Genomic DNA, 16,139 nt, shown 5'->3' on the forward strand with positions numbered 1-16,139 from the left:
TTTGATATTGATCAGAGTAATGGGGTGTAATTCACTGAATATAGTTTCCCAGGATGAAAAGGAATATGTATCCCCAAATATTTTAAAGTTAGGCGTGCTAAACGAAAATTTGAAAATATGGGGATTGAGTGAAAGTCCTCTGGGGCACCAGAAAGTGGTAAGTATTCCGACTTGGCTACATTCACCCTGTAACCCGCAAAAGATCCAAATAAATCCACGAGTCGCATCACCTCCGGCATCGAGGAAGCCGGGTCAGACATAAATAAAAGCATATCACCAGCAAAACTTTAGCAACTTTTAAATATGCTGACCCCCATTTTCAAGTACCCCAAATTTGCTGGGATAAGTTATTTTCTGAAAAAAACCTCCTGATTACTATTCTGCATCACGTATACAAAAACGCTATTTAGCAGCTATTGAGCCCGTTTAAAAACACCAAATACCTTCAGCAAGCCAAATAGGGGGGTACCATAGCTAACATAGCTAACCCCCATGTCAGAGCACCTTTTTGGGGGTGTCAGGCTGATTTCCCCAAATCTGACAGGACTTTCCGCTTGTTTAAGTTTTGCCGGGTCCCGTTTTCGCCTGCTTTCAAATTGAATACGGGGTTACGTGGGCACGCGCGCGATACTTTTCCGCCTGCAAACCAGGCGAAAAGTCCGGGAGGCGGAAAAGTATCGCGGGTCCACTCAAATTTAATACGGCTCTAAATCCCTTATTTAAAGAACACACAATCTTCGACACAGATTTTATTAAAAAATGTAAATAAATATTTCACCATTCTTTTTGAATAAATTCATTTTATATGTAATTAATAAAAGTTATAACATTTATATGATTTGTGCACCTTTACATTATACTGTTCTGCTCATTTTTGGATGTTTATAGTGGGTAACACCTCTCCCATAAGGATGATACATATGTGAATTAATATTGGAGAGTATATCATATATGAAACTGGTGCGGTTGTATCTACATAAGAAACATTATAAGACAGGAGTGACAGAGCGCACACATCAGCCGGCCCGGTGGCATCACTGAGACCATAGGACAACAAGTCCCAGGATGCTCCACCATGAACCTGGAGGCTGGTGCGCAGATTGTGGGACTCACAAGTACTTCTCCAGTGCAGATTCCAGGGTGTCCCAGACCTTGAGCTGCGGCTCGGGGATAACGTGCGCGGCTGCGCTCCAGTAGCCGGAGTCCTCACTGCTGTCACGCTCTTCTGACCCAGGTTGTCTCACGTGACTCTCCCTAAAAGACCGGTTATATTCAGTATACGCTCCCTGCCTCAGCACACTGCACACTGAATTATTGTATCCTGTATAGGGTAACACAACTCAATGTATGGCAGCAATGACCATACCATATCTATACAGGCACAGACAACTGCACACTGAATTATTATATCCTGTATAGGGTAACACAACTCAATGTATAGCAGCAATGACCATACCATATCTATACAGGCACAGACAACTGCACACTGAATTATTGTATCCTGTATAGGGTAACACAACTCAATGTATAGCAGCAATGACCATACCATATCTATACAGGCACAGACAACTGCACACTGAATTATTGTATCCTGTATAGGGTAACACAACTCAATGTATGGCAGCAATGACCATACCATATCTATACAGGCACAGACAACTGCACACTGAATTATTATATCCTGTATAGGGTAACACAACTCAATGTATAGCAGCAATGACCATACCATATCTATATAGGCACAGACAACTGCACACTGAGTTATTGTATCCTGTATAGGGTAACACAACTCAATGTATGGCAGCAATGACCATACCATATCTATACAGGCACAGACAACTGCACACTGAATTATTATATCCTGTATAGGGTAACACAACTCAATGTATAGCAGCAATGACCATACCATATCTATACAGGCACAGACAACTGCACACTGAATTATTGTATCCTGTATAGGGTAACACAACTCAATGTATAGCAGCAATGACCATACCATATCTATACAGGCACAGACAACTGCACACTGAATTATTATATCCTGTATAGGGTAACACAACTCAATGTATGGCAGCAATGACCATACCATATCTATACAGGCACAGACAACTGCACACTGAATTATTATATCCTGTATAGGGTAACACAACTCAATGTATAGCAGCAATGACCATACCATATCTATATAGGCACAGACAACTGCACACTGTATTATTATATCCTGTATAGGGTAACACAACTCAATGTATAGCAGCAATGACCATACCATATCTATATAGGCACAGACAACTGCACACTGAATTATTATATCCTGTATAGGGTAACACAACTCAATGTATAGCAGCAATGACCATACCATATCTATACAGGCACAGACAACTGCACACTGAATTATTGTATCCTGTATAGGGTAACACAACTCAATGTATAGCAGCAATGACCATACCATATCTATACAGGCACAGACAACTGCACACTGAATTATTATATCCTGTATAGGGTAACACAACTCAATGTATAGCAGCAATGACCATACCATATCTATACAGGCACAGACAACTGCACACTGAATTATTGTATCCTGTATAGGGTAACACAACTCAATGTATAGCAGCAATGACCATACCATATCTATACAGGCACAGACAACTGCACACTGAATTATTATATCCTGTATAGGGTAACACAACTCAATGTATGGCAGCAATGACCATACCATATCTATACAGGCACAGACAACTGCACACTGAATTATTATATCCTGTATAGGGTAACACAACTCAATGTATAGCAGCAATGACCATACCATATCTATATAGGCACAGACAACTGCACACTGTATTATTATATCCTGTATAGGGTAACACAACTCAATGTATAGCAGCAATGACCATACCATATCTATATAGGCACAGACAACTGCACACTGAATTATTATATCCTGTATAGGGTAACACAACTCAATGTATAGCAGCAATGACCATACCATATCTATATAGGCACAGACAACTGCACACTGAATTATTATATCCTGTATAGGGTAACACAACTCAATGTATAGCAGCAATGACCATACCATATCTATACAGGCACAGACAACTGCACACTGAATTATTATATCCTGTATAGGGTAACACAACTCAATGTATAGCAGCAATGACCATACCATATCTATACAGGCACAGACAACTGCACACTGAGTTATTATATCCTGTATAGGGTAACACAACTCAATGTATAGAAGCAATGACCATACCATATCTATACAGGCACAGACAACTGCACACTGAATTATTATATCCTGTATAGGGTAACACAACTCAATGTATGGCAGCAATGACCATACCATATCTATACAGGCAAAGACAACTGCACACTGAATTATTATATCCTGTATAGGGTAACACAACTCAATGTATAGCAGCAATGACCATACCATATCTATACAGGCACAGACAACTGAATTATTATAGGTAACACAACTCAATGTATGGCAGCAAGGACCATACCATATCTATACTGGCACAGACAACTGAATTATTATAGGTAACACAACTCAATGTATAGCAGCAATGACCATACCATATCTATACAGGCACAGACAACTGAATTATTATAGGTAACAGCCTGGATTCTCACTGACTGACAGTACACAAACCTCAGCTTGGATTCTACTGACTGACAGTACACAAACCTCAGCCTGGATTCTACTGACTGACAGTACACAAACCTCTGCCTGGATTCTCACTGACTGACAGTACACAAACCTCAGCCTGGATTCTCACTGACTGACAGTACACAAACCTCAGCCTGGATTCTCACTGACTGACAGTACACAAACCCCAGCCTGGATTCTCACTGACTGACAGTACACAAACCTCAGCCTGGATTCTACTGACTGACAGTACACAAACCTCAGCCTGGATTCTACTGACTGACAGTACACAAACCTCAGCCTGGATTCTACTGACTGACAGTACACAAACCTCAGCCTGGATTCTACTGACTGACAGTACACAAACCTCAGCCTGGATTCTCATTGACTGACAGTACACAAACCTCAGTCTGGAATCTCACTGACTGACAGTACACAAACCTCAGTCTGGATTCTCACTGACTGACAGTACACGAACCTCGGCCTGTATCATGACTGACTGACAGTACACACACCTCTGCCTGTATCCTGAGTCTAGATGCCACTGACTGACAGTACAAAAATCGCAGCCTGGATTCTCACTGACTGACAGTCCACAAATCTTAGCCTGGATACTGACTGACGGTGCACAAACCTCTGCCTGGATTCTCACTGACCGACAGTATACAAACATTGGCCTGGATCCTCAGCCTGGATTCTTACTGACTGACAGTACACAAACTTCTGCCTAGTTTCTTAGCTTGGTTCTCACTGACTGACAGTACACAAACCTTGGCCTGTATCCTGAGACTGGATACCACTGGCTGACAGTACACAAACATTGGCCTGGACCCTCAGCCTGAATTTTCACTGACAGACAGTACACAAATCTTGGCCTGGTTCCTCAGCCTGGAGTCTCAGTGCCTGACCACACACAACCCTCAGCCTGCATTCTCAGCGATTAACCAAACACAAACCTCAGCCTGTATTCTCAGTGACTGACCATGAACAAACTTCAGCTTCTATTCTCGGTAACTGACCATACAGAAACCTTGGCCTGTATCCTCAGCCTGGATTCTCACTGACTGACAGTACACAAACCTCGGCTTGGATCCTCAGTCTGGATTCTCACTGACTGACAGTACACAAACCTTGGCCTATATCTTCATCCTGTATTCTTAATGACTGACTATACACAAACCACAGTCTGTATTTTAAGTGGTTGACCATACACAAATATCAGCTTGTATTGTCAGTGACTACCATACGCAAACCTCAGCCTGTACCCTCAGTGACTGACAATACTCAAAACTGTATTCTCAGTGACTGACATTATACAGACCTCAGCCTGGATTATCAGTGACTGTACATAAATCTGAGCCTGAATTCCCAGACTGTATTCTCAGCGATTAAATGTACACAACCCACGGTCTGGATCCTCAGCCTGGATTTTTACTGACTGACAGTACACAAACCTCAGCCTGGATTCTCACTAACTGACAGTACACAAAACTTGGCATGAATCCTCAGCCTGTATTCTCAGTGACTGACCATACACAAACCTCAGTCTATATTCTTAGTGACTGACCATACACAAACCCCTGTCTGCATTCTCATTTACTGACCATATGCAAACTTCAGCCTGTATTCTCAGTAACTGACCATCCACAAGCCTCAGCCTGTATTCTTAGTGACAGACCATACACAAACATTACCCTGTGTACCCAGTGACTGACAGTACACAAACCTCGGCATATATACCCAGTGACTGAATGTACACAAACCTCAGCCGAAATTCTCAGTGACTGACCATACACAAATCTTGGTCTGTTTACCCAGTGACTGACAGTACACAAACCTGGATTATTAGTGACTGACTGTACACAAACCTGAGCCTGTATTCTCAGCGATTGAATGTACACAGCCCATGGTCTGGATCCTCAGCCTGGATTTTTACAGACTGGCTGCTGACAAATCTTAGCTTGGATTCTCACTGACTGACAGTACATAAACCTTAGCATGGATCATCAGCCTGTATTCTCAGTGACTGGCCATACACAAGCCTCGGACTGTATTCTCAGTGACTGACCATACACAAACCTTACCTTGATTTTCAGTGACTGACCATACACAAACCTCAGCCTGTATTCTCAGTGACTGACCATACACAAACCTTACCTTGATTTTCAGTGACTGACCATACACAAACCTCAGCCTGTATTCTCAGTGGCTGACACTATATAAACCTCAGCCTGGATTATCAGGACTGACTGTACATAAACCTCGACCTGTATTCTCAGTGATTGACTGTACACAAACCTTGGGCTGTATATACACAGTGACTGACAGTACACAAACCTCAGCCGCGACAGACTATACACAAGCCTTGGTTTGTATACTCAGTGGCAGATCATACACAAATCTTGGTCTGTATACCCAGTGACTGACCATACACAAACCTTGGCCTGTGGAATTCCATGGCGAAAGCCCTGAGTGCTCGCAGGACATCATTGGGGTGAATGAGGTCAGTTGCGTGGGATGTAGAGGGTCGAGTCTCATCTGTACTGGAGTTGCTGACGAAGTCCTGCGTATCCGCTTCTCCTTCCTCAAAGAAAGCACAGAGGAAACAAGTAAAATAAAAGATATGGTAAGAACTTACCTTTGTTATGTCTATTTCTACGAAGTCCATAGGGTTCCACAGGGATACCTTGGGGTATAGGTGATGGTTCTGTCGGCGGGCACCACATAGTTAAACGTTCGGTCCCAGGATGCACCGGGGCCTCCTCTCCTATACCCCACCCCCAGGCCAAGGCATCCTCAGTTTCGTACCAAGCCATATGCCGGAGGAGCAAAGAACAGAGAGAAGAAAGTCTGGAACACACAAGAACCACACTCTCACATAGAAGGAGACGGGAAACCGGTGACCAGAACAAAACCCATCTGAAGCACAGGGCGACAGGGTGGGCGCCCTGTGGAACCCTATGGATTTTGTAGAAATAGAGATAACAAAATGAAAGTTCTTACCATATCTCATATTTTCTACTGCAGGGTCCATAGCGGATCCACAGGGATACCTTGGGGATGTCCCAAAGCAGTACCTTCAAGGGTGGGGACGCTCCTGTGCAGAAAGGAGAATCCGCCGCCCGAAGGAAGCATCCTAAGAGGCAAAGGTGTCAAATGCACAATATCTTACAAAGGTATGGACAGAAGTCCACGTGGCCGCCTTACAAAGCTGAACAACCGAGGGGCCATGGCAAGCTGCCCAAGAGGGATCCACAGACCGAGCAGAATGAGCAGAAACAGAGGGCGGCACTGAAGGCCCTCATGAGTGCAAGCCTCATAGATCCCTAAGCGAATCCACCTGGCCAACGACTGTTTGTTGGCTGGCCAACCCTTCTTATGGAAACCATAGGGGACGAACAAAGAGTCCGACTTCCGAAGGGAACTAGTACGGTCCATGTAGCTACAAAGGGCACGTACCACATCCAATGAGGCCTCACCTGCTGAAAGGTCTTGTGAGTTAAAGGCAGGTACTATAATTTTCCTGTTAATGTGGAAACTAGAAAGCGGGAACCAGGGCAAGTCCTAAGGGCAACATGACAGAGCCACCAAATCCAACACCCTTCTAGCAGAAGCCACTGCTAGAAGAAATAATCTTTGCTGTAAGCCATTTGAAGGCCACTGAACCCAGGGGTTCAAATGGAGGTCCTAGGAGAGCCCAAAGGACCACAACCAAATCCCAAGGAGCTACTGTAGGGACAAAGGGAGGCTGAGTGCGAAGAGCATCTTGCATAAAGGTGCAGATATCAGGAAGCGGAGCAAGCCTATGCTGGAACCACACGGACAGTGCGGACACATTTACCTTCAAAGAGGCGAGGCAGAGACCCTTGTCCAGGCCCGCCTGTAGGAAAGCCATGGATACTCGAAATACCTGGGGATCTTACCCCCTGGGACGACACCAGTCAAAGTAGGTATGCCACACCCTGTGGTAAATCCTGGCAGAAACAGACTTCCAAGCATGGTATGCACCACATAGCTGGAGAACCCCTTTGCCCTTAGGAGGGATGTCTCAAGAGCCACATCGTCAAACGACCCAGAACCAGGTAAAGGCGAGGACCCTGAGCAACAGGTCCGGACGTTGAGGCAACAGCAAAGGAGTGTCGATGGAGAGACTCTAAAGATCCGAGTACCAGTGACGTCTGGGCCAAACTGGAGCCACCCGCAGGATCTTGCCCCCTTCTTGCTTGAACTTGCGATGTACTCGAGGAAGAAGGGAGAACGGAGGAAATAGATACGCAGACTGGAAAGTCCACCGAACTACCAGAGCATCTACCAGGAGAGCCTCTGCGTCTTTGCTCTGGACCCATACACCCGCAGCTTGCAGTCCTGTCTGGGTCCAGAGCAAAGACGCAGAGGCTCTCCTGGTAGACGCTCTGGTAGTTCGGTGGACTTTCCAGTCTGCGTATCTAGATCTTCTCTTCCGTCAGGAAGATCCTCTGTTGAAGAGAGTCCAACAGCGCACACAGACATAGCCCTCTCTGGTATGGGATAAGGGAGGACTTCTTCCAATTGATCAGCAAGCCGTGAGCCCGCAATACAGATATCTTCAGTTGCAGATGGCAGCAAAATACCTCTGGAGACCCAGCCAATAGGAGAAGGTCGTCCAGGTAGGGTAGTAGGCGAACCCACTGTAAGCGCAGGTGGACCGCCATGACCGCCATTACCTCGGTAAACTCCCGTGGTGCCATAGGGAGGCCAAACGGTAGAGCTTGAAACTGGTAATGGTGATCAAGCACAGCAAATTGGAGAAACCGTTGTTGAGCTGCTGCCATTGGGATATGGAGGTAAGCATCCTGAATATCCAGCGACACCACAAATTCCCCAGGTTCCATAGCCAAAACAATGGAACGTAGGGTTTCCATCCTGACTCAGGGTATTGAGAATAGCACGGTAGGAACCTTTTGGTTTCTGCACTAGAAAGAGGTTGGAATAATACCCGTCCCCCTTTGAGGAAACGGGACCGCACTATGACCCCTGCCTAGAGCATAGAGCGTGTCTGAGGGGAAGCCCTTAGTGAAGAATTGCTGGGTAGGCCTGCTACGGAAGGAGAGGGCATACCCCCGAGAGACCACTTCCCTTACTCAAGTGTCTGCTATGGTCAGACACCAGAACTGGGCATATTGTAGAAGTCGGCCTCCCACCCTGGGGTCCCCCAAGGGGAAGCCCATTCCGTCAGGCTGAGGGTTTGTCGTCCGGCTTGGTGGCTTGACGCCTAGCCTGTTTCCTGGTTAAGCAACCTTTCTGGTCCCGGAGGGCCTCAGAAAGGACTGACTCTAGGCTTACCCTGGGGACGAGAAAGCCAAAAGACGAGGTCTCTGGCCCAGATGGGCTGGAGAAGACGGAAGACAAGCAGATATGGCTGCCGTCCAAATCAAGGCCAAACGGAACCTGACCATTAAAAGGTAAGCATGCTAATCCCTTCTTGGATTCAGCATCCGCTCTCCCAGACCGTAACCACAAGGAGCGACGAGCAGAAACTGCTGCTGCGGAATCCTTGATGTAAGTAGGACAATATCCAAAGCTGCTTCGTTAATGTACACAGCTGAATCTCGGAGGTTGCCCATCCAGCACAATTTGCTCACTGGAAGCCTCTGGACGTAAAGACGCCTCCAGAGCATCCGCCCAACTGTCCATGGCCCGGGCCACCCAGCAGACGGCCATGTCCAGTCCGGAGGCACCTCCGGCAATGGAGTATATGGACTTGAGACACACCTCCACCCTACGGTCGGTGGCATCAGTCAGAGATGACATGGACAGCGTAGGCAGAGTTGCACTCTTCACTAAACGGGTCACATGAGAATCCACCTGGGTGGGTGGAGACTCCCATTTAGTCAAATAGTTATCTGCAAAAACCAGCCGTTTTTGGAGATTGAAATCTTTTCCCATGAGGCTGCCATGCTTCCTCTAAATGATCCACCAACTGTCCAGATAGGGAAAAAATAGCGACCTTACCTTATGTATGCTTATTTTAACTTGCTTAAAATAAGCATACAAAGGTGTAACTGCAGGCAGGCCGTCGTCCATGATTTAGTATGGCCCCGAATTAGACCTGGAATAAATATTGCAGACTTAGCTTCCACTTCCTTGGGAGTGGACTCAGACTCAAATACGTCCGAGTTCACCTACATCAGAAGATATGTCAACAGCATCATTATACTGTGTGATGAGATGTGACAAAAACAGTCTCTTAGCAGGCCTAGGCGGAGGATCATGTAACATGTCCGTCAGGTTCTGCCCCGTAGCGGACAGCGAATTCACCCAGACAGGTTCCGCAGGGGGAAGCGTCTGCTAAGAGGGACATTTGACCATACTGAATCCCGGGACCCCCATAACAGGGTGACCGCCTGTTGCTGGAAGCCCATTGGCGGGAACGCCGGAGGGGCTAACAACCGATCCACCAAATTATTTAACGCCTGGGCCAGGGAAGCCCACGGGTCCTGAGCCCCTGGGAGTGATACCACTGGCATGGTTGGAGTACAGGAAAGGGCATAGCAAGATGTACCTAAGACCTCCTGATACACATCACTCTCATCCATATCCACATTACATTTAGTGCATGCGATTGGGGGAGGGGGACGCCAAATTGTGGGGAATCGTCATAAACGGTGTGACCCACCGCACTGTAAGTCCTGCTGACTGTGAGGTCATTCCCTCCCTGACAGTGCTGGTACTGAGAGGGTTAAGGGGAGGAAGATTAGTAAAATGTCTGACATAGAAATCAGACACACAGCGCTAGCATAAGTCACACACAAAGCAGAAAACAGCCTGCACAATGGCGCTATTATCAACCAATAGATCTATGTCTAAAAGGAAAAAGCGCAGCATACACTGACCTGTGGAGGAGAGGTATGCAGGGGGGCCCATCCACCGCACCGCGTGCAGAGACCAGCGTACTGCACAAAAAAGATGGCCGCCAGAGAACTCTGAGTGGGTGGGTCACGCTGGGACAGCCCGCTGAACTCAATGAGAAAAGCGGTTTGTGTGCAGCGGGGGAGGCGCCGCCTGTGCTGAACAGGGAAGCGCGCTCCCCTGGCATGCATTTAACCTCTAGGAAGCTGGAGCGCAATTCCGCACCACTCCAGCCCCCTATCCAAGAGGTTCAGTGGCAGCGCAGGATAGTACCTGGCCCCACAAGCAGCCGTCCCCAGGGAGCCCCCATCTCTGAGGAAAAAATAAGGACTGTGTCAGTGGGCGCCTACCGAAGATGCCCGCTGCTTACCTCAATGTCCCCCGTGAAGTCCGGCCACGGTACCAGGCCCCCTGGGGGCTCCCTGCTAGCTGGACCCCCAGGTGCCCGCCTAGTTCCCTGCATCAGTACTGGTGGTCGGCGCCGGCGGGGTGTCGGAGTGGTATCACGGACGTCCACTGGACTGTCCGTGTAGCCACTCTTGAAGTTCTTCAGGGGCTGTCAGAGCAGCCCCCCTGTGCGGTGACCCGATCTCCGGCCGGGCACCCACGAAACTGAGGATGCCTTGGCCTGGGGGCGGGGTACAGGAGAGGAGGCCCTGGTGCATCCTGTTACCGAAAGTTTAACTATGTGGTGCCAGATGGCAGAGCCATCACCTATACCCCAAGGTACCCCTGTGGATACCCTATGGACCCTGCAGTAGAATTCCGCTACTTATGCTAATATTCTGCTACTTATGCTAATATTCTGCCACTCTATGCTAATATTCTGCTACTTATGCTAATATTCTGCTACTCTATGCTAATATTCTGCTACTTATGCTAATATTCTGCTACTCTATGCTAATATTCTGCTACTTAAGCTAATATTCTGCTACTTATGATAAAATTCTGCTACTTTATGCTAATATTCTGCTACTTTATGCTAATATTCTGCTACTTAATGTGAATATTCTGCTACTTGTGCTAATATTCTGCTACTTTATGCTAATATTCTGTGCTTTTTATTTAGCCAAATTATCTATTTTATTAGACTTTTCCCAATTTCTTATATACTTTATATAGACGGACAGGAATCGTCTGAGAGAACGCGGACATTATGAACCGCTAATCACATGGCGCGCTACTGTATACGTCAATGTGGCGTGAGACAGCGGTGTCTTGGGGGCGATTTTAGCGAAGCTTAGTAAGGACGCATCAGCAGAATAACCGTCAGCTATGTTACATTTACACCGAGAGGAACCTCATACAAATTGAATGAGGCCCTTCAGCTCCTAGTAATAAAAAGAGCATAAAAAGAGAAAAGATAGAAGGAGAGGCTTAATATATTCTACACTCAGATTATGGGGTACACACATTACAGGACACTATAGGGGGTTCTTGTTAAACATGGGGGTACAAGAAAGGTTGTAATACCCCGGTCTAGGCTATTATACAAAACACAAAGAGAGAATGCTACATGCTGCGAGATATTACACCATGCTCTGATCAGTTATTATCGGTTACGTACTCTGTAATGTGGGGAATGACTTCTCCTACCTGTACAGAGGTGTTTTGCTGGTTGTACTTCAGGAAGAAGCTCACAAGTTTGTACACATCGTCTTCCACCTCTATCCGGAGAGCCTGGGAACAACAATGCAGAAATCACACTTACAGCTTCATAGGTAACGAGGGCGACCGGTGACGTCACACCAAGTTTATAAAGGAATACATGGTGCGGTTTCCAAAGCGGCTTGGGATGTTGTGCCTGCATGGACAGAGGCCCTGATTCAGAGCCGGACGCTCTGACCAGAGCACTCGCTCTGAATCAGGACCGTCCTAATTAAATTTGGAGCGGCCTATTGGACGCTCGCATAGCTGTGGGTTACCACCCACAGCTAATGCGAGCGTCCATGATGATGGTCGCGATGGTGACCATCGCGACCATCATCATGGACGCTCGCATTAGCTGTGGGTGGTAACCCACAGCTATGCGAGCGTCCAATAGGCCGCTCCAAATTTAATTTGACCATCGGGCTTGCGACGAGACCCTGTGGTAGGGTCTCGCTGCCGCAAGCCCTGGAGTGATTTTGGCTCTATCAGAGTCCAAAATCACTCCCACTGACATCACTAGTGATGTCAGTGGGGCCGGACCCAGACGGTAGGCGTTCACAAGGGAACGCCTTCGTCTGGCAGCCACGCCCCCGGCACGCCCACCAAAGGGGGCGTGCTGTCACTCACCATCGACAGCATGCCCCTTTTGGTGCGAGACCCGGAGCGACAGCTTAGCTGTCGCTATCCGGGTCTCGCGCATGCGCACGATGGAGTTCCCTCCGTCGTGCGCATTTGGGTACCATCGACCCGCTTGCAAGCGTCCTGCGCTCGCGAGCGGGTCTGAATGAGAACCACAATGTTTTTGTACTGTGATTGTAGAACAGATGTAAAACAGTATAATAGATGTGGGGTCTTTTGCAGAAGGGGATGAAATACTACGTCACACATTTAAAACAAACAAACAAAAAAAAATGCTCTGAGACAGAAAATCTGCCAACCTGTCAATCACAGCCTGGCGAGATATTGTGTCTTATTGTCCCAGTCAGTTGTTATCTGCAATGTGACATACCCCAAATATGGAGTCCAGCTTCATCAGGGAGCGCTCATCTCTTTCCAGCGGGGACAATAACTGGACTAATTTGCTTTCTATCAAGAAACCCTGGAAGACAGGACCGGTGATTATAAATAGGAGCATAGATTCGGGTTAGATCGGAGACTAATGGACAAACAGTATATGTGAGTATTATAAAGTGCAGCTACTCCAGATTACAGGTCAGTCCTGTACACCTCGCACAGATTACATAGAGAGAATAAGCCCCTTTGTCTCTTACAGACTCGTCACACAAAAGTTCCAGGATCTGTTTCACGGTCCGCGGAGAGAACGGCTGTGATGGCGGGGTCAGGCTGGTCTCTTCTATGGATTTCAGTGTCGCGTTGCCGGCTGCTGGGGGCGACAGAAGATGCGAGAGGCATTGCTGTGTCAGTGACGGGACTTACTGAGGAACCTTCACAGACAATCGTGGAAACAGAATAGTGAGGACCAAATAGCCACAATTCAGTTTTGCAGCACAATAGCACTATGGGGGTCATTCAGACCCGCTTGCGAGTGGCAGGACGCTCGCAAGCGGGTCGATGTTCCCCACTGCGCATGCGCACGACGGAGGGAGCTCCGTCGTGCGCATGCGCGAGACCCGGCGAGCAACGGGCTCACCATCGCTCTGGGTCTCGCCCCAAAGGCGGCGTGCTGTCGATGTTGATTGACAGCACGCCCCCTTTGGTGGGCGTGCCTGCCAGACGGAGGCGTTCCCATGGGAACGCCTACTGTCTCAAGCCGGCCCCACTGACATCACTAGTGATGTCAGTGGGAGTGATTTTGGCTCTGATAGAGCCAAAATCACTCCAGGGCTTGCGGCAGAGAGACCCTACCGCAGGGTCTCCGTCGCAAGCCCGATGGTCGCGATGGTCAAGACCATCGCGACCATCATCATGGACGCTCGCTATAGCTGTGGGTGGTAACCCACAGCTATGCGAGCGTCCATGAGGACGCTCCAAAAAAAGGTAGGAGGGCCCTGATTCAGAGCGAGCGCTCTGGTCAGAGCGTTCAGCTCTGAATCAGGCCCTATGTTCAAATAAAGAAAAAGGGCGCTTCTAGCAACCATTCACGACTCTAGTTCACCCCATGGCCCCTCACCCGGGTCACAGACGGTTCTGCAAACTTCCTGGCCCCGGCTGATCAGTTCCACCAATCATTCTGAGCAAGCTATGGCTTACTCAGAGGGCCGATGGCTGCAACCGATGGTCGCGATGGTGATCTGATGCCGCGTCTTTTGAACGCAGCATTCGTCTATTTATACTAGATGCCTCCTAGCTCATTAGCATATCAGTTGTACGCTATGGCACAGCCGCTGTGAATTAGGCCCTATATACCAGAGCCTGAGGCTAATGCACATAGAGAGCCTGGAATTACTGGGACATAGGGCCTGATTCAGACCCGGTCGCAAGCGATGTGCGCTCGCAAGCTGGTCGATGGTGGCCCAGAGCGCATGCGCACGACGGAGCCGGCAAGCCGTATAGCGACGGGCAATCTGTCGCTCAGGGTCTCACACCAAAGGGGGCGTGCTGTCGATGCTGAGTGACAGCACGCCCCCTTTGGTGGGTGGGCCGGGGGGTGGCTGCCCAGACGGAGGCGTTCCCATGAGAACGTCTAACGTTTGGGGGCGGCCGCACTGACATCACAAGTGAAGTCAGTGGGAGAGGTTTCGGCTCTGTTTGAGCCGAAAGCTCTCTGGGGCTTGCGGCCACGAGACCCTACCAGAAGGGTCTCGTCGCAAGCCCATCATCCTGGCCGCTCGCATTAGCTGTGGGTGGCAACCCACAGCAATGCGAGCGGCCAGGAGGCCGTTTCATAAAAGAAAAAAAAGACGCCTTGATTCAGAGCGAGCGCTCTGTCAGAGCGTCCGGCTCTGAATCAGGGCCATAATTCACTTTACTTTTTGGACCTCGGGAGATTCTAGTGAGTGGATGGAGACTCCTGGTAATATGACATTACGCCTCCAATGTAACCATTTTCCATGGAGGAAGCCTGAATGAGGTCCCTACTCTTCTCTGGCCTGTCCATCTATGAGGAATATTTCTGATGCAACATTACTCTGTACTTTGCAATACCTCAGAGATACTAGGTATGGAGCTAAATCTTCAGTAATCCCTACTCCTGGACATTCCTGCACTTCCTGTCTCCGAGACAACAATTCTCACCAGTGGCCGTCATTACTTCTTGTGCCAGCGTGCTGGCTGTCTTCTGCTTCTTGGGCTGGACCTCTAATGGGCCAACGTTATCCATGAACCACAGGTCTGGCACCTTCCAGGGGAGGCCGAGCTGCTGCTCGTGTATAATGCGGTCTACCTCCAGCGATCGCTGCACCAGCTGCTTCATCTCCTCCTCGTTCATCACCCAGATATCATGGAACTTCCTTGACTCTACAGCACTAAAATGTCTGCAAGGAGAGGAGTCAGTGCGTGAGCTATAATATTACATCTTGTTAGTCCTCCATCAGGTAAGAGAACTGGAAGCAGCAGATACAGTGACATCATCTACAGGTGTCCCCATATCGTAGTCACTGGTGCATGTTTCCTCAATGAGGAGGAGGACATTGGAGAGGAGACAGCACAAAGATATGGTAAAGATATAGAAAAGACAGAAGGAGTGGATGGGCAACCAATGACTGACAACTATAATAATAGGTTACACGTCTGTATTTCAGAACGTGCATTGTCCTATGTTTGCAGGAAACTCCTGTGCTGCTTCGTGGTGGGACATTAAGGTGTAGAAAGTAATCGGAACTCAGGAGAGGAACCCAGCAAGAAGCAAGTGAACGTGTTTATGGGTGGGGGTGGATTGGAGAATGAAAAGTCATCGGAACTCAGGAGGGGAACCCAGCAAGAAGCACGTGAACGGGTTATGGGTGGGGGTGGATTGGAGAATGAAAAGTCATCGGAACTCAGGAGA

General features: G+C 48.1%; 1 protein-coding gene across 2 annotated transcripts in view; it reads right to left on the reverse strand.

Moving 5' to 3' along the window:
• Positions 1 to 16,139, reverse strand: part of DRC1 (dynein regulatory complex subunit 1) — a 183,987-nt gene that overhangs the window by 38,295 nt on the left and 129,553 nt on the right. The window contains exons 11-16 of one of the 2 annotated variants that reach the window (XM_088465731.1): positions 15,389 to 15,627; positions 13,465 to 13,574; positions 13,203 to 13,292; positions 12,140 to 12,223; positions 6,094 to 6,239; positions 1,114 to 1,254 (exon numbers count right to left, since the gene is read on the reverse strand). In XM_088465731.1, coding sequence (XP_088321857.1) covers positions 1,114 to 1,254; positions 6,094 to 6,239; positions 12,140 to 12,223; positions 13,203 to 13,292; positions 13,465 to 13,574; positions 15,389 to 15,627 — 810 coding nt within the window. Of the gene's footprint in view, positions 1 to 1,113; positions 1,255 to 6,093; positions 6,240 to 12,139; positions 12,224 to 13,202; positions 13,293 to 13,464; positions 13,578 to 15,388; positions 15,628 to 16,139 lie in introns of both variants that reach the window. The other variant, XM_088465730.1, reaches the window with a different exon arrangement.

Source organism: Taudactylus pleione, unplaced genomic scaffold (assembly GCF_031769625.1).
Source record: "Taudactylus pleione unplaced genomic scaffold, aTauple2 ptg000063l, whole genome shotgun sequence".
Taxonomy (NCBI): domain Eukaryota; kingdom Metazoa; phylum Chordata; class Amphibia; order Anura; family Myobatrachidae; genus Taudactylus; species Taudactylus pleione.